Source organism: Fusarium musae, chromosome 1, assembly GCF_019915245.1.
Source record: "Fusarium musae strain F31 chromosome 1, whole genome shotgun sequence".
Lineage (NCBI taxonomy): Eukaryota > Fungi > Ascomycota > Sordariomycetes > Hypocreales > Nectriaceae > Fusarium > Fusarium musae.
In genome coordinates this window covers 164,257-182,679 of record NC_058387.1, presented here as the reverse complement: position 1 = coordinate 182,679, position 18,423 = coordinate 164,257, and the positions used below count along the sequence as shown (strand labels likewise).

Genomic DNA, 18,423 nt, shown 5'->3' with positions numbered 1-18,423 from the left:
TATATAAGTGATGTAAACTTTTACAATCTATGTCATTACAATTTCATTATACATGCTTCATTCCTGCTTCTCTGAGAATTCTGGCTGTACGAGTTCTCTCCGTGTGAATTTGACGTTGAAGTCTGTTTGCTTGACGAACCAGGCGTTTATGATCCTCCACTCTTTGCTTGGGTCTTCAAAGTTGATCTGATTCTTGTTAGCGTTGTCTTGATATCGGCTGGGGTTGAGTATGGCTTACCTCGAATCGTCTTAGGAGACTTGGGACAACCTTGTAGATCTCCAATAGACTAATATTCTTGCCAATGCATGTTCGGCTACCCATGCCAAACTGGAACATCATACCCGTCATCTTCTTGATACGCTTATCCTCCTCCTCAGCATCAAGGTTGGGGTCGGGCAACCAGCGCTCAGGTCGGTACACATGAGTATCATTTCCAAAGATCTCTGGGCGGTTGTGGATGATCCATGCTGAAACACCGACGATGGTACCGCCCTTGATGAACTCGCCTCCAATCTCTGCTCCCTGGGGAGGAACAATCCTCTCAAGGGGGAGACCTGGGGCGGGGTGCATTCGGAAAGCTTCCTGGACACAAGCATGAAGGTAAGGGAACTTCTGAGCCTCAGCGAAAGTAACCAGACCAGTTTCGTAGTCAGAAAAGACACCAGCCTTGGCAGCCTCGTCAAGTTCATTCTTGAGCTTCTGGTAGCACTCGGGGTTTCGGAGGAGGTAGTAGAAGACGGCGGAGAGGGTAATAGCTGTAGTTTCTGAACCTGCAAAGGCCATGGAAACGGCCATGGTCTGGACGAGAGTATCTGTCATGAACTCGGGGCGGGATTCACGAGCGGCGATGAACTTGGAGAGCAGGTCTTGGCCCAGGGGTTGCTTCTTGAGGTTGCTAATTGGGAGGCTGTCGACAGACTTGAGTTCAGGGATGAGACGTTCAGCCATGCGGGCGCGGGCGAAGCGTGCAACGGCGATCGTCGAGTCAAAGAGACCCCATTGGGAAAGCTTGAGGTAGATGGGGTTCTTCTGGAAGATGAGGTCCAGGAAGGGAATTTGTCCGACCTGATGTCTGTTAGTTGGGCGCCAAGACAAGTGAAGGGATGACTTACAGGTGCAACATAGAGGAACAGCTTGCCCAGGTACGCGACAATACCCTCAACATCCTCATTCTTCTCAATGAATCCATGTCTCTTGCTATAAGTGATCTCGCCAATGACGTCAAAGGCGTAAAACTGAAGCCACTGTGTAAAGTCACAGACATCAGCACGTTTAGCAAAGAGCTTCTCGGTCTGTTCCAAGAACAGCTTGGTGGTGTTGTCAACAAAGGGCTCGTATTGAACAAGTGCGCTCATGGAGAAGGCAGAGTTGACACATCTGCGGAATTGGGAGTGGAAGTCATTGTCTGTAGTGCTAAAGAGAGATGCAAGACGGTGGCCCTTGACCACGGATTGTTGAACAATGTAAAAGTCGGACTGAAGACAGTTAGCATAAGTCTGTATAGCGAGGGGACAGACATACCTTGACATAGCCCTTGCTCAGGCCATAGATGGACTTGAGAACAGCAGGGTCGGCAAACGATAGAACATTTGGTCCCAATCTGACAATATCACCATGCTTAGCATGAAGTTTCTGCAGCGTCACCTCAGGTCTTTGTCCGTAAACATCCCAGAAGCGCCACCAATCCGTCAAAGATGCCAAAAAGGGACCGGGGTATTTATTTAGCCCATGGTGATATCTGTTCTTGACGAGCCACGCGACAGTCAGTGATGTAAGTACCAACACCCAGTGTTGGGCGAGGGCACTGAGAAGAGTTTCAACCAAGCCACTGTGCATGTTGAAGGCACAAAAAAGGGCAATTAATTAAAAGAATTGTTGAAGAGGTACTGAAGTGGTTTATTTCCTGTCTCTTTGCTATCTACCATACTCTTCTTATATCACTTTTCCAACTTAGACAGATCTTGATGGCAGTCTCGGTCTTCGGGTACTCCAGGTTTGCCCCCACAGGTCATTCTGGGGTATTTGGGGACAAAATGATCCACCACTTCGGCAAGTAAACACGGCAAATACGGCTGATGCAGATATCCGAGCGCTGAAACACGCTTTGCTAAATAAATGTCATCATAATTATTGACCTACAGGCTATTACGAGGCAAACGAGGCGAGGAGAGTTTTTCCCTGCGACATGCCTGCGTTGGAGCTAACAAATGTCGTCGGCAGATGTGAACGGGAGAGCAATGATAACGCAGATAAAGTAAGCAGATGTTGACGATAACGAGTCTTCATTCGCACAGAGCGAAATACGGCATTCGGAGTTCGCGGAGGAAGAGAGATTGCAGAGTGTGCACGTCGTCATCGGAGCAGCCATGTCGCGTATATCACAACTGCCGTGTCACAGAATTTGCCGATGCTGGGATTGCACAAGGTTTTGTTGTGTTGTATTGCATTGCGGCTCCCTTTATGCGCGGTGTCTCGAGTTTGTGAGTGGACGCATTGCGCATTTATCAGCTGCGGTTCATTACCTGTGGTCAGAATTAAGTTTATTATTTTGTTATCTTTCTCTTTTCTCGTCAGATCATGTCATTGAACCCCGGTCGTTATGTCATAAATCTTCAATTGATGTCGGGAAATTTTGCGAGGCTCAACCTTCTTCTGCGCCCAATGCAAGATCCATCTGTCTGGACATTTCAAGAGAATACTCATCGGATGTCCGGATGAAGACGAAATGTATCCGATCCAAGGATATCTCTCATATGCAGTGTACTGCTGGGCCTGGCAGTGGTCAATGTGCACTCGCGACAGAGGTTTTAGTCCTTCGCTCCTCTTCCATAAAGTTCGGATATACGGCAACAATGTAAAGTTTGCGACTCAGACCATGCTTCATAGCATCCAATGTCATCATCGGCCCGTTCCGAAGTTTATGATGCTCATGTCTCAAATAGTAACAAGGCAAAACTGAGAACTACATTGGCATTTCAATCCACTACCTCGGATGTTTACGGTAGGACGACGGACCTTCTGTGACTGACAAATACGCATGATATTTAGGATCTCTAGATATAGAGGTAATATTGAGACTGTGCCACCGAATAACCTGATACATACATCTATTGCCCTGGAGTATCGGGGTCTATTTATCTGATATGATATAGCGCTCTAACAAAGCCTTAACAACTGAAGCCGACGTTGCCGCAGCAAAATCTTGCCATCCCTTATTCTTATGAGAATCTGCATAATCACAGACACCTTTCACCACAATACATGGCAAGTCTTCCCACAAACCGGCGCTCTCCATCTCAAATGCCTCAATACCAAACTGTTCAGCAAGTCCATCTCGATCCAGACTCGACTTGAGCACTGTGTCCCCAAAACCAAAACGCTCTAGAAAGATGAGAGGCTTTTGTGCCTCGCAATATTGACTTACTCTTCTGGGAGTATTTTCTCCTTCAGTCGATATCTCGGTACAAAGAACTTCCTATCACAGCGACCAGCACTACTCCATAGTGAGTAACAACCCGAAATATGCTAAGATTAAGAGGTGGTTTAGTGTGACCAAGGGATTGTGTTTCGGCTACTATAAGCAGTCTAGATAATGGCTAATATCAGCAATGAACAAATATTCAGATTACCAAAATTATGCATATTCAAATCTTATTATCGGCGTATTTAAGCTAATTGGTTGTTGTTCTCACTGTCGATTCTGTCAAGTCTTTCGCACAGCCGATCTACCCTTAAAAAGTAATTCCTCTTCATGATTCTCATTTAGCACTTCTTCATTCTCATCCAGCGCTTTTACCACCTCCCTGACCGACTCTCGATCAGTGGAACCTTGTTCGTGCGTTGTCGAGAGCGTGTGAGATTCGAACAACTGAGTAGTCGCTTCTAGTGAGATAGCGTTTTTGGGAGGACCTGGTGTTTCGCCACGCCGCAAGGATATGTATGCACTTGAATCATGAGGTCTTCCATCAGCTAGCTTCTCAGATAGTAATCGCACGACGTCTGCTCTGATTCGAGTCTTGATGCTTTCCATTACGAGCATTCGTTTACGGCTTGATTCCTCGCCTTGGTACTCATAAACATCAGGCATCCGCCAGGCAAAATACGCATTTTGATGAGAAGGCCGTACTTGAACATCAGTTGGATATTCATCGAAAAAGTAAGAGCACAGTTTGCAGGGTGGTTTGCTTGATCCAATGAATTTCCAACGATTGAAAAACCGTTCAGGACGGATTCCACCCTCGGAGTTCTCTAGCCAGTCATGCACTAGCACTTCTGCATGCACCGTTGGTTTAGGTGCACTGCGCCAAAGTTCAGAGACCTTGGCGTCTATGTCGTGGACAGAAAGCGAGCCTAGCTGAGCTGCAAAACGACCCAATAACGACTCATCGCTAGTCATTTTACCCATGATCTGAGCAGCTGTCCATGGCTTCAGAGGAAGAACGGCGGAATCCGTTGAACTCGATGATATCATGTAGATTTGAATATCTGAAAAGAGCTGAGGCCAAATCTTTGCGACTAAATCCATCAAGTACACTGCGCGCTTATAGGTAAGTAGTCGGCCTGCGACATGAACAAAGTCTGACCAGTATGTCGTTGACATCATGCTATCTTCACGCGCCAAGCGACGCCTGACATCGACGAAGATATGGGACTTGAAGAAGTTGCTTAAAGAAGTAATCAAGTCACATACACTGAAGCAATTTACTTGAATAAATAACCATTAGATGGGCAGTTGACTCTTGGTAAAACGGTCCAAACACTCACCTGGTTCAGAGTGACATGTGTCAAAACAGGCTTCTAAAAGGCGTTGGATTTGGGACATTTCATTTTGAGTCGATTTACCTAAGACTTGTCAGCTCCATTTGGAAACCGTAAACACAATAAACGAAACCTACTTTCCTGGGTGCTTTCACGCTCACAGGCTTCAATACACTCTTGCAGGTGGACTTTGAGCGATTTCAAGTATCCATTTACCCGACTTTTGCACAACTCAAGCGATGCGTGTAGGGCCTGGGTTCGAATGTTTTCTCTTTCCACATAATGTTCTGGTGGAACTGCAGAGAACATATGCAGAATAGAAGCTATGCTAGCTTGAATCTTTTCACGTTTCGTTGAACTTTGCTGGTTGAAACCAATCACATACTGAATACAATCGGGCAGCTGTAACACAGCACAAGCAGAGATTGCTCCGCCACCAACCTCGGTGCAACAAAGGAATGCAATTTTGGAAGCAAATGCCCGGAAAAGTGGCTCCAGACCTGTCAAAGCATCGAATTCTGGGTCCTCTCCTAGTCTTCGTCGTGGACACATGGATGTCAAGCCGATTAATAACAAAAGGGGAGGATAGAAACGTCTGACTAACGCCCGCTCTGGAGCGACCAGAACCGGTTGCTGAATTCCTTTCGATTCTAATAATAAGTTAAAGTACTACGATAATAGCTTTGCTAGATACTCACCCATGTTCGCAAGTACCTTACTAGGCAAGTGTTACTTGATGCAAGTAGTCTAGGCAGAGAGGGTGAGTGCCTATTGAGAGCTAAATTTATGATCGCGTTGTGGTTCGAAGTTGGCGAAATGCGTAGAAAGAAGGTATGCCATTTCAGTAGAACCATCAGGGATTTCACGCCGAGCAGCGTGGCAGGCCTCAGACATATTGCGGCTTGAAAATCCATTGCTGATTGGGCGACGAGCGAACTATCGGATGTAAACACGTCATTCTCATAGCTAAATTGGTATGCCTCTTGCATATTGACCAATGGGATCATGCGTTGATACCCTGTCACTGAAGTCGCGAACAAGATTGTATCATCGATGCCCTGTCGCTTGCAACAGTCCAATGAAATTGACCTTGGTAAACATTAGCACAATTCGAGTCTGCAGGATGAGAGAAGTACGAGTCTGGAGGTGAAAGTCTGCTCCTCCAGCTATTTTGATTTTTACTTATAAATTACATACACCTCGATTTCCTACAACAAAAAGATTTCTAAAAAGAAACGTTGTAAGTTTACAAGTATATGACATTGTGTCTTCATCCGCTTCAGTACTAGATCGGCTGAACTAATGCTCTGACGCGGCCTGACAGAAACATATTACCTCAATTGGTTCTCACTACGTCCCTGGAATGCTTGTTATTGAGTGTTACAAAAGGGAAAGATGGAAGATCGCTCAACTATCGCCAGGGGGGGAATGGTTCAATACGTATCATTGCGTGAACTTGAGCTTCATCCAACAGTCGACACAGCTGCTCTACCCAACCATACCGACACTTCTGATCAAAGCGACGAGCATTAGTCTCCAACCGCTGTGCCAAATAGACCAGATACATCTGGCATTGGATCTTATGATCAGACTCCCTGGGATGAGCACAACATGGCCATGGCCAATTCGGTCAACGGAGCGTTGGGTAGGGGCAACGAAGAGCGGCGACAATCTCCACAGCTCTTCCATGAAAATGAACTGCCTCCAACTCACAATTATGTCCACGGTGATAGACTTACAGGATACCTTTGTAAGCATCCAGAATGTAAGACTCCTGACAAGACATACAAACTAGTAAGTCGTGTGACGTGAGTCAAACTATTCAGTCTCTCACGAGTGGAAGTTGACGTTATAGGAAACACGCCCGCAATCACTATAGGCCGGTTATATGTCCAGTTTGCCCAGAAAGAAAAGCGGAACAAGATGATATGAAAAAGCATGTTCGAGTTTATCACCCTTCTCTTGCGACAGCTTTACGCATCTCTGGCAAGTCTTTACATTGTTCTATCTGCCGAAAGGCTATTTCAAACGGCAGGAAGGATAACTTCAAAAGGCATATGCGTGACTCGCACGGGCAGATGGACGGACAAGAGCAGTGGGTGCCAATGACATAGTAATTAAAGAGCTTCAAGTGGGTTTCACGTCTTCAGTCGTTGGGGCTAGTTAAGGATACGGTAACCTTATTAGAATGAAATGGATTTAAAAAGAAATTACAGATAGGAGCTTTTTACGAACAGATCCTATTTTCCGGTAAATATTGTGAATCTCTCCGCCAAAGGTGGTCACAAGCTAGATACACTTATGGCTTTATGGCATGTCAATCAGGAAGCCTAACAACAGGTATCACTTTGCCAGGAAGTTAGAGTGCTTAGTGGCAAGCTGCTTCTGTTTCAAGGCCAACATCAGAGTTAAGAGACCTTACTTGTTGCTGATAAAACTAAATATAGAAAAGTAAAACAGTTAGGGAGAAACAAATGAGAGCCATACGCGCACTATAAGCTGATGCATGCTTCAGGGCTCCAGAATCAGAGTCCTCTTTATGCTCCTCGACCCATTCCACAGCCGTTTCATATTCTGGCCACGGTCTGTCCTCCTCGTCGCTCTTGCTATACTTCGCTACATATTCCTCGACAAAGCTGACTTGGCCATCGTATTCCGCCGTACTCGCATTAGCCCCTCTGCTGAGTATCTTGTAGCCGCAGGCCACAACGACTTCCCCATCCCAGTCCTCGTCGCCACCTTTACAATTTTTGAGAACACCATTCGAACAGTGCAATTTGGGTAGAAATGCCCAGTAACCAGTGGATCAATTTTCCACTGTAAGTTGCGGGTTGCTGAATGGAATCACGAGAGTTCTGTTCAGATTCACACTGCGTGCTGTGGCTGGATCGGCAGCATCTCGCACAATCTCTAGAAGATTTGCCTTGTCTGAGATGGTGGCATTAACGGTTGAGTTGACGATGATGCCCATTTTGTATTGATCGTTGTCGCATTGATTCATGGGAGGACCATCTTCTCGGGCTTTTTCTGTGGTACAGTTAATTTTTGCTGATACGCGGACTTGTTTTCCGGCAGCGCTGTGCCCCTTCTTATCCATGATTTCAAAGGAGTCGCAGCCGCGCTTGACCAATGACATAGATGTAGTTGGAAACAGCAAGAGAAGAGAAATTAACAACAAGAACATCGTCATCTTGATTGAGGAGAGCTCCTATGCTCTTCATAATTTTTCGATTCGTTTCCAGGTATCACGCAGGCCTTTAATAGTTGCCCTTGGATTGCATATGGCTCCCAAAGTGTTGTATCACAATTACCCGGAGCTCAGGATTCTATGACGTTGGCCAAGGATGAAACCGCAGCTCTAATAGGAGGGGTTACATCCAATGAATGAGTCTATAATAACAACCAACACCATAACAGGATTATGGAAAATATTATCCGGAAAGCATTGATGTGCTTACCTTTCACCCACCGGGAAGTCTTTGTAGGTCTGTATCTACAGGACGATACGTCACTCTGCATAGACTCTATTACTGTAGCTTCGGATATATCCCACTATGTCAGCGATAAATCGCCGATTGCATGCCACCCTGTCAGAAGAGTTTACGGGCTGTCGATCCCTACTCCGTATATTTGCCTGTTTTCGGTCAAGACATCAGTTTTCAAGTGAATAAGGAAATTCTTTATCGGTTTTTTTTGCAGTATCACTGGACTGTCTAGTCATGAAATTGTCTTGGTACCTTCTCTTACTCTGCCTATACTAGAAAAGAGTAGGACGACAGTGTCAGGGTCCCCTCAGCGCCCATTGACGTTGTGGTTTGTGTTGCCTTTGAGATACCGTAGTGTTGATACTTCTCTAGCCAGGTGCAGTTGAACTGTGATTGAAATGAATCGAATTCTAGTGGAAGGGCATAGATAAAATTGCAGCCTTAAAGTTGCCACAATGTTTTGAAGACTGAGGTCCCTCCTGGGAAGATATGGCCTTTGTATGAGGAAAGGCCATTGCCTAAGCCAACTTGCTGTCACAGCAACTCATCATGCGTTGATAGGTATCAGGTCATGTCGGGAACATAGGCCAAATTAGTAACTTTTTTCACTGTTGCACAAATTCACTTGTTCAGTAGTATACTCCCAATTTCACAGAGTGCTGCCGCTTGAAATCGAGATTTGACGAGTTTCTAAGTTAATCTCGAGGTACTGAGCGATGTGGCGACAAGAGTCTATCTTAAATAAGTATATCTGCCTAAGTGCCTCTAGGCTTGTCATTTTGAAGCTTGCTATAAATATTTGGATATTTTCCTATGACTTCTGTGTAGGAATCTTCCGGCCTTGCACCTTGGGCTTATAGGATATCTAGGCTTAACAAGATGCAGGGTGTTGTTTCTAGAATCTTTAGCTATGGCCTCAATGTGGGATACCTCAGTCTAAATCTCCCTTATCTATATGCTTAAAGGAGCCTAGCATTTTCTGCAGAAACTCAAAAAGGGAATCTGCAAGCTACACCGGAGGTAAATAGTTAGCTTTTTAAACAATAGACTTGAAATTTCCGCGCAGCCTCTTTGACCAAAGAGGAAACGTGTGGGTCGCTGTAAAGGTCTGGATTGTAAATGTGTCGTGCGCTATTGGGGTCGTTTATTATTAGCGTGGCTCGGTCCTCGCCTTGTACGGGCGGGTAGTTTAATACCCCAATCAAGAGATCAGTATTATTAGCTTGTAAAAGGCAGTTAGAACTTAGCAGAGATAAATAATCTGTAGGCGACTATAAGCCATGTTTTAGCTTCGAATCACAAACTCAGCTGCTGGGGATTCTAGGAGTTGGAATCTCTGCCAGGACAAGCGGTGAAGGGTATCCTAGATCTGCAGCGGTGACTGGACAGATTATGAGCTTATCGTATGTGATCCCGCTGAGCCGCAGTTCAGCATGCATTGTAATTATGGAGCGCGTCACACTATTGGAAGTTGTGCACTGCATTTAAGCACGCTATTGTCAATAATTTAATGTGCGCGTTCCACTGATGGTTCTGTATTTGTAATATGGTTGGACTTGGTTGATGGGATATGCGCTTCTTTGCAAGGACTGAGATGTGAGGCACGTAAAAGGGTATGAATTCTTTCTATGGTATTTTCAACCTTTCCAGTTGGCTGTAGTAGCACTATTGTAAAGAAGAGCTGTTAAATTTCCTGCAGGCATTCAGATACAGCGTATTAATTCAGGTTAGGGTCTTCCTGACGGTCCCTGCCTCCTGACACCCTGTTGATTACGATTTCAGCGATTTGATAATCGACTTTTGGTCCCATTCTGAACCAATCGGATCCCCCTATTACCCTCAGGGTGTCAGGAAGCAGGAGACACTTTTCAGCTTCCATGTTCACTCAGAGGCTGAGACATCAAAAGCTTCTAGGTGCGAAAACGGTCAACCCCGGCGATTATCCACGTATTGTTCAGATTCTAGAACCGCGGAGCTAATTAACATGGCACGATGGCTGCTTCTGTGTCTGTTTATATGGAGTCCGAATCCGTAAGGGGAAGCTGTTCCGGCTCTTCAGCTTTCAGCTTCAAGCCAAGGGCTATCCTAAGAGTGTTTCTGTCCATCTTGGCATGAAATAGAATGGGTCTCAGCATACAGAAATGATAAGTAATTTGAGAAAGTCTGCGTACATTGCCGTAAACAGAATTGGTACGCAGGAGCTGCAGTTGGTAGCTCTCTGTTACCAGATGCGCATATGTATAATTCAGTTATAAATACCAGCAAAAGTCCGGTCATTTGGTATTCAGTCCCTCCTATCCCCAAATCTCCCAGAGCCCACTCTACACAAGGTATACTCTTTTCATCTTCAGCCTCCTCACAATGACAACCACGGTCGTTCTGCCTGCTCTTCCACCAACTATACCCGCTGCGCCTAAGCCAGGTGACATTCTCAAGCATCCCTCGCTCGATGAGAAGAAGAAGGAGGCTAGCGTCAGTATCAAAGATGCGCCATTCTCCGATATCGACCCTGGTGTTTTCAACAGCGAGCTCGTGAAGCTCAAGATTTATGCTAAGCCCCAGAAGGATCTCTTGGCAAAACCAGAAATTGGCAAAGGCAACATCGTGAAGGGTACCTACATTGGAACTCAAGCTGCGGTAACTCACGCATACGGCCGGATTGAGCGAAGGTAAGAGCCGCTGTTTCACAGCAACTGATGCCTAGATGCTTACTCATGTCCTCAGCTACGAGTCGTATTTTGATGTCCTGCAAGTTGAGCCTACTCTACCTCGCTATGTAGACCTCAGCCAAAAGAAAGAGCTGTTTCAGTGGTCGGCCTACCCGACAGAAGATGGCAAGCCTGCTCAATACCCTCCCCATCTGCAAACGATTCCCAAAGACGAGCAAGTGAAGAAAATCTTCAACGCCCTCGGCCTTGCTGAGACTGGTTTGATACTCAAGCAGATCATCCCAGATACCTTTTTGGGCAAGACAGCCCTTTGGATTACTGGCCTTGGGACCGGAAACATCTCCGGCGCTCCAACTGCAGGTAATACGATTGACGCATTTGTCAAATACAACGCAGAACACCGAAAATCAGGAACCGATATTGAACAAGGACACAACATCGGCCTTTTGCCTGATTGGTTCAGCGATCGCCGTTTCGCTGATCAGTCTTTCACCGGCACCAACCCCACTACCATCGAAAAGGTCCCCAAGGATCTCCTCGCGGAGTTCATCGAGACCGCAAAGCGTGATGGGTGGGATTACTGGGCCAAGACTCTTCCCACGATTGACTCTGCTTCGCTTTTCGTGCAAGACACACGTTACTTCCGAAAGGCCTTCGGCGCAAAACCAGGTGATGAGTTAAAGCACAAGGAACCTTCTTCGGACGACAACTGGGCCTGTTCAGCAGTGACTCTCTATCAACTCCGCGACGACGGCAAGTTGCACCCAATTGCCATTGTGTGTGACTACAAGGCTAGCATGAAGGACTCGGTCACCATCTTCAACCAGCGCAAGGATCCCTCTGACTCGTCTGTGAAGGAGAAGGACGACTACCCGTGGCGATATGCAAAGACATGTGCCCAGGTCTCAGACTGGATCCGTCACGAGGTTGGTGTGCACCTGACTCGGGCTCACATGATCGAAGAGGCCCTGATTGTTGCAACCCATCGTACTATTCCCATGGAGCACACGGTCTTCAAGATTCTCCAGCCTCACTGGTACAAGACTCTATCTCTCAATGCTGCTGCAAGAGACACTCTTGTTCCACAAGTGATCAAGGATCTCGTTGGCGTCAGCCCAGATGCCCTGTACTCATACGTCAAGTACGAGTTCGAGAACTTTGATTTTGTCAACAATTACGTCCCCAACGACTTGTCTAAGCGTGGATTTCCCAATACTACCGAGGGCCTTGCCGACAAGAAATACAAGAACTACGCGTACGCCAAGAACATGGTTTCCATGTGGAATGCCATTCGCTCATATGTCATGAAGATGCTCTTGATGTACTATGACCAGAAGACTGCCGACAAAATGGTTCAAGAGGACCCATACGTCAAGGAGTGGTGCAAGGAAATCCAGACAAGCGGCTGGATCAAGACCTTCCCGACCATCACGACTCTTGATCAGCTCTGTGATGCTTTGACTATGTCAATCCATATCGCTGCTCCATTCCACAGCGCTGTCAACTACTTACAGAGCTTCTACCAGTCCTTCGTCCTCGCCAAACCTTCCACTCTATGCAAACCGCTGCCCACATCTCTGGCCGAACTCAAGAACTACACCGAGAATAATCTTCTAGACGCCCTGCCAGCTGATCGTCAAAGGGAATGGCTACTCTCTGTTCAGATCCCCTGGCTGTTGAGCTTCAAGGTACCCAGCGATCGCAGTCTGATCAATTTTGCACAGTCGCAGTGGCGGGCACACAAGTCTGGAGAAAGCGATGTGGACAAGAGCATTAGCAAGTACAGTGAGGCGTTCTATCTCGACTTGAAGAAACTTGAGGTTGAGTTCCTTATCACGAGTAAGGGGATGGATGAGGGCGCTATTCCCTACATGGTCTTGGATCCTGGCAACACTGCCGTGTCTATCTTGATCTAGTTAGCTGGTTACGTATTGTATCTGTGTTGTTGCTGTTGTTGGAGCAGGCTTTCTTTAATTTGGAGCGAAGTGAACCTTGGCTAGAAATCGAGTGAGTAGCTAGACATCTATCAAGTAGTTACTGTCTGATTTAAATTAACGTAGTATTGGTTAAATTCCCCTATGCCTATTGGAGAACATGCCAGCACTGTTTAGTATCCCTGTTGTCGGGGAAGTTTATGTATTTATTCGTCGCTTATCCTACATGAAGACATGTCATAATGCAAATTGGCAGTATTTGGTCTATGCGGGGTGGAGATGACAAGGATCTCATCGTCAGATCAGCGCGTTGTAACGTTGCTGAGTTGTCAGTTCCGCTGCTTCGGTCGTCTCCCCATCTGGATTCAACTTTCCGAATTGCCTCATAATCGTCTCAATATATACGCGCAATATGGCAGAGACGTCAAAGGAATCGACCTCGCCGAAGGCAACCGCTGCTTCATCGCCTCCAGCTGAGGCAACCCCTGCACCTGCAGAGGAGACTTCTACTGAACCACCCACTGCAGAGAACCCCGCCGAACCTGCTGAAGATTTCCATAACCCTGATCATTGGGCAAACTTGAACGAGGGCGTATGTGGAATCACGCTCTCTTGGCCACGGCTATTGACATTTGGTAGGATGAGCCAGGAGAGGATGACGCTGATTCAGCGGTCGGAGATGGTGCTGCTAGCTCAACTGAGTCAATTTCTTCGAGCATCCTTCATTACCGCACGATTCACGGGAGGACGTATCACTCTGAGCGGGGAAATGCCGAGTATTGGTAAGAAGCGCTCTCAAGGCTGAGCGCTAGAGTTAACGTATGCCAGGACGCCGAACGATGAGCATCATAATGAGTCCATGGATATCAAGTGAGTCAGATATTTTCATAGGTAATTTCTCGGGTCATAAGCTAACTGGCAATAGTCACCACCTCCTGTGTCTGTCACTAGAGGGAAAACTCCATCTAGCTCCTCTCAAGGATGACATTCAGGTTTGTGAACTACCCTTGATTATTTACAACAAGTTGTTCACAGGGATTTTAGAGAGTCCTAGATATCGGGACCGGGACTGGTAGGTTATGAAGACCCTTTGCAGGCCATCAGCTAACTGAGAGGAACAGGTATTTGGGCTATGTGAGATGTTTTTGGCATATGTAGGCCTTTATTCGTGACTGACCTTGGTACAGCGATTTCGCAGATGAGTATCCCAATGCCGAAGTCGTCGGAACGGACATCTCTCCCATCCAACCTGACTGGGTCCCACCCAATCTCAAGTTGTAAGTAGCCTCTGAGGGCCGGGTATGCGAGACTTTCTGACGAGAGCAGCGAAATCGAAGACTGTACCCAAGAGTGGACCTACAACCCCAACTCTTTCGATTACGTCCATATGCGCTATATGTATGGAAGTATAAGCGACTGGTCCGCCCTGTTCAAAGAGGCATTCCGCGTCTGCAAGCCCGGCGGGTGGGTTGAGAGCTATGAAGCCTCCCCTCGAATGGAAAGCGACGATGGCACTGTAACTGAAACCTGTGCTATTAACGAATGGGGAAAGTTCTTCATTGAAGGCGGCAAAAAGCTAAACCGCACTTTTGAGATCATTGATAAGGATTTGCAGCAGAAGGGAATGGAGGAAGCAGGTTTTGTCGACGTCAAAGTTTGGGACTTCAAGGTATGCTCAGTTAATTTTTTCTTCGTATTAGTGACTGACTTGGATCAACTCAGGCACCTATTGGAGGCTGGCCCCAGGACCCTCGGCTCAAGCAAATTGGACAGTTTGCTCAGGCTGCGCTTGAGCAGGACTACGAGGGTTATGTTCTGTATATGGCTAATATGGTTCTTGGCTGGACTAAGGAGGAAGTCTCTGTGTACTGCGCTCAATTGCGACGCGAGATTCGATCTGGAAAGTTTCATCCTTTCTATCGTCAGAGGGTTGTCTACGCAAGGAAGCCCGAATAGATATGAAGTCGCAGATTGGGAGACTTTCCATTTTGACCAAAGAATTGCGGAATTAATTGAGATCTCGGCAGTCGTGTGTTCGCATTGCTTCTGGGGTATTCAGACCTGTCGTGAGAGTTTGACTGGCGTTGCCACAGGCTTCATGATTCTTCCCTCATGCCAATGAAAAATGTTGGAATTAAATCACATCATGATGCAACCGACGGCTTTGACATGTGCACACTCTAATGCAATTCACAAGCTTTCTGAAATATATTAACCTCGGGATCTGTGACAGTCTTGGCTTGCGTGTCGTGTCCTTGTAACTGAAGCAACCGATGTTCGTGGCCAGATCAAGTCGCGAGCTTGATCATATGACTCGGCGTTGTCAACTGCTTCGGCCAACCCTATAGCACTTCCTTTTTTTATTACAGTGGATCCGACATTTTTGTCGTGTTGGGGGGCTCAACAAAACGAAAAAGCACGAGCCTCTGAATCACGAGAGAAATGAGATACCCTAGACACGACTGTCACATGGAATATTCAGGCTCAATGCAACACACAGCCATCACAAGTTCTTATCGTCTTGGCAGGGTCCAAATACGTGTCCCTCACTCGCTCCACGTGGTCATGTTGCCTCGTAAGGTAGTAGAGGCGAAGAACTGCCAGACCAGACTGGCGGTGCATGACATGACAAGGAATCACTCGTCTTGGGGATTACGACGGCAAAGAAAAGACCACTATTTCCAATTACGGTAATAAGTGGAATGATCGCCAAGATTACGCCCCCCCTGGTACGGATACAGGCCCGATACCGCGGTCACACACTTTTTATAGAAGGCGGTGACAGAATCTTACGGCAGAATTGATCTAATGCTATTCCCTTTTTCAGGTGTTGAGTGCCGAAGACCGGTGGTCTAGTGATGGAGAGCAGGTGATGGAGGGGACTTAAGCTTAAGTTTATCATCAGATGTAGTAATCGTGAGATTCCATACTTGGCCGAGTCTTGAAGCCACTGAGTCACTGATGAACCGCGGCTTGGATCGGCGATATTGAACCTCTGAAGCCACTGAATCGAATCAATCAATCACAGGGCAAGGATTATCACTGCGTCATATCGCCATAATCATCACCGACAAGGGTACGGTACGGTATGTACGTGCGTGGATCCTGCTGACCTAATACCTCTCCGCTCACCTCACCCCTTTTCCCCTTTCAGTCACCTCGACTTTTTCAACGATATTGATAAAATTCCAAGCTTCGCACTACGCGCTCCCACCAACACCCTCAACTCGTTGCATAAAAAGAAACTACATCATACGATTACATCATGCGTCAACCAATATCGACACAACCAGTCACCAATGGTGATGGAGAGGAATGGTGTACGTATATTCTACTGCTAATGGTTGAGATTGTACTAAGATTGAGTTAGATCTTCCCGACAAAATGCTCGCACGTGCGTTAACCCACGCTGTAAAGTAGCTGCGTACTAACAACAGTTCTTCAGGGCATCCCAGCAAGCCTCACATTGGCAGTGAGTTATATCTCAATCCGGAAATATTCATCGTGCTTACAATGTTCAGGCTTGGAGGAGTATCAGCAGATGCACCAGCTCTCCATTAGTGAGCCTGAAGCTTTCTGGGGAAACCTAGCTCGTGAACTTCTTACATGGGATCACGACTTTCACACCGTCAAGAGCGGCTCGCTAGTCGAGGGTAATCCAGCTTGGTTCCTCGGCGGAAAGCTGAATGCTTCGTTTAACTGCGTTGACCGCCATGCGCTCAAGGATCCCAGCAGGGTCGCCATCATCCACGAAACTGACGATGGCAACGGCGGGCGCTCTATCACATATGGCGAGCTGCTTAAGCAAGTCAGTAAGGTTTCCTGGGCACTCAAGGATCTCGGTGTGCGAAAGGGCGACACGGTCGCTATCTACATGCCCATGATTCCTGAAGCTCTCGTCGCCATCCTTGCTTGCACCCGTATCGGCGCTGTTCACTCTGTTGTCTTTGCTGGCTTCTCAGCTGGATCCCTGCGAGATCGCGTCGTCAACGCCAAGAGCAAGGTTGTCATCACTGCTGATGAGAGTCAGCGCGGCGGTCGAACAATTGGTATCAAGAAGATCGTTGATGAAGCGCTGAGTCCGCTTGAGGGTGTTCAGACCCTTGTTTTCAAGAGAACTGGTGCCAAGGTTGCGTGGACTGAGGGACGGGATCATTGGTGGCATGAACAGACTGCCAAGTGGCCTAGCTACATCCCTCCTGAGGCCATGGACGCTGAGGATCCTTTGTTTTTGCTGTATACCTCTGGATCAACGGGTAAGCCAAAGGGTATTTTGCATACCACTGGTGGTTTTCTGGTTGGAGCTGCTGCGACGGGGAAGTATGTTTTTGACATTCACGAGAACGATCGATACTTCTGCGCTGGCGACGTTGGCTGGATCACGGGCCATACCTACGTTGTCTACGCTCCGCTCCTTCTGGGTGTCTCTACAGTTGTGTTTGAGGGAACACCGACATTCCCTAATGCTTCTCGTTTCTGGGATATCATTGCCAACCATCAGATCACGCACTTTTATGTCGCTCCTACGGCTCTTCGCTTGTTGAAGAGGGCTGGATCTGACCCTGTCAACCATGACACCAGCAGTTTGCGTGTTCTCGGTTCAGTTGGTGAGCCTATCGCCCCTGAGATTTGGAAGTGGTACTACGATGTCATTGGGAAGGGTGAATGCCATATCGTTGATGTAAGTTGATCCTAGAAGGCCACCGATGGAGGAAGCTTACCAGGATAGACATACTGGCAAACTGAGACTGGCTCTCACGCCGTGACCCCTCTCGCTGGAGTTACACCCACCAAGCCTGGATCCGCTTGCCTGCCATTCTTCGGCATCGACACAGTCTTGATCGATCCTGTTTCTGGCGCTGAGATCCACGGCAATGGAGTCGAAGGCGTTCTCGCTTTCAAGACCTCATGGCCTAGCATGGCTCGAACTGTGTACGGCGACCACCAGCGATTCGAGGAGACATACCTCAAGGTCTACCCCGGATACTACGTGAGTATTCTACCAAGCTGAATTAGCTGAGCAGTTGCTAACGTTCTTGTAGTTCACTGGCGATGGAGCCGCCCGTGACCAAGACGGCTTCTACTGGATCCGCGGCCGCGTCGACGACGTAATCAACGTCAGCGGCCACCGCCTCTCAACCGCCGAAATCGAAGCCGCAATGGTCGAGCACGCCGCGGTCGCTGAATCCGCCGTCGTAGGCGTCTCCGACGAAGTAACAGGCCAATCTGTCATCGCCTTCGTCTGCCTAAAAGAAGCATTCCGCACCTCCGAGGAGGAAGTCCACGCCGAGCTGAGACTGCAGGTCCGCAACAACATTGGCCCCTTTGCTGCGCCTAAGAAGATCTTCATGGTTGTTGATCTGCCCAAGACTCGGTCGGGTAAGATCATGCGTCGTGTTTTGAGAAAGGTGGTTATGGGTGAGCAGGATCAGCTGGGGGATATCACTACGCTTTCGGATCCTTCTGTTGTGGAGAAGATTATTGGTGTTGTGCATAAGAGTGGTTAATGGGTGGTGATAAAATGATGGAAGGGATTGTGGTTAAAATGTTTCTTGGATGGGTCATGATTAGAGTAT

General features: G+C 47.3%; 5 protein-coding genes across 5 annotated transcripts; 3 read left to right on the top strand and 2 right to left on the bottom strand.

Moving 5' to 3' along the window:
• Window positions 1-57: 57 nt before the first annotated feature.
• On the bottom strand, window positions 58-1,837 carry J7337_000071 (uncharacterized protein; the record flags this gene model as incomplete). The annotated part of the gene is made up of 4 exons (XM_044817836.1): window positions 58-186; window positions 239-1,066; window positions 1,114-1,476; window positions 1,523-1,837. 4 exons carry the CDS (start codon window positions 1,835-1,837, stop codon window positions 58-60), a joined length of 1,635 nt encoding a protein of 544 aa, XP_044685538.1.
• Window positions 1,838-7,196: 5,359 nt separating this feature from the next.
• J7337_000070 (uncharacterized protein) lies at window positions 7,197-7,856 on the bottom strand (the record flags this gene model as incomplete). The annotated part of the gene is made up of 2 exons (XM_044817835.1): window positions 7,197-7,498; window positions 7,631-7,856. The coding sequence occupies 2 exons, from the start codon at window positions 7,854-7,856 to the stop codon at window positions 7,197-7,199; spliced, it is 528 nt and encodes a 175-aa protein (XP_044685537.1).
• A 2,749-nt stretch (window positions 7,857-10,605) lies between these two features.
• On the top strand, window positions 10,606-12,829 carry J7337_000069 (uncharacterized protein; the record flags this gene model as incomplete). The annotated part of the gene is made up of 2 exons (XM_044817834.1): window positions 10,606-10,913; window positions 10,969-12,829. 2 exons carry the CDS (start codon window positions 10,606-10,608, stop codon window positions 12,827-12,829), a joined length of 2,169 nt encoding a protein of 722 aa, XP_044685536.1.
• Window positions 12,830-13,259: 430 nt separating this feature from the next.
• Window positions 13,260-14,803, top strand: J7337_000068 (uncharacterized protein; the record flags this gene model as incomplete). Its single annotated transcript, XM_044817833.1, has 9 exons — window positions 13,260-13,439; window positions 13,487-13,629; window positions 13,676-13,717; window positions 13,773-13,839; window positions 13,892-13,919; window positions 13,969-13,981; window positions 14,035-14,124; window positions 14,174-14,516; window positions 14,570-14,803. 9 exons carry the CDS (start codon window positions 13,260-13,262, stop codon window positions 14,801-14,803), a joined length of 1,140 nt encoding a protein of 379 aa, XP_044685535.1.
• A 1,309-nt stretch (window positions 14,804-16,112) lies between these two features.
• On the top strand, window positions 16,113-18,354 carry ACU5 (Acetyl-coenzyme A synthetase; the record flags this gene model as incomplete). Its single annotated transcript, XM_044817832.1, has 6 exons — window positions 16,113-16,167; window positions 16,218-16,241; window positions 16,293-16,319; window positions 16,369-17,528; window positions 17,577-17,837; window positions 17,890-18,354. The coding sequence occupies 6 exons, from the start codon at window positions 16,113-16,115 to the stop codon at window positions 18,352-18,354; spliced, it is 1,992 nt and encodes a 663-aa protein (XP_044685534.1).
• Window positions 18,355-18,423: the final 69 nt, after the last annotated feature.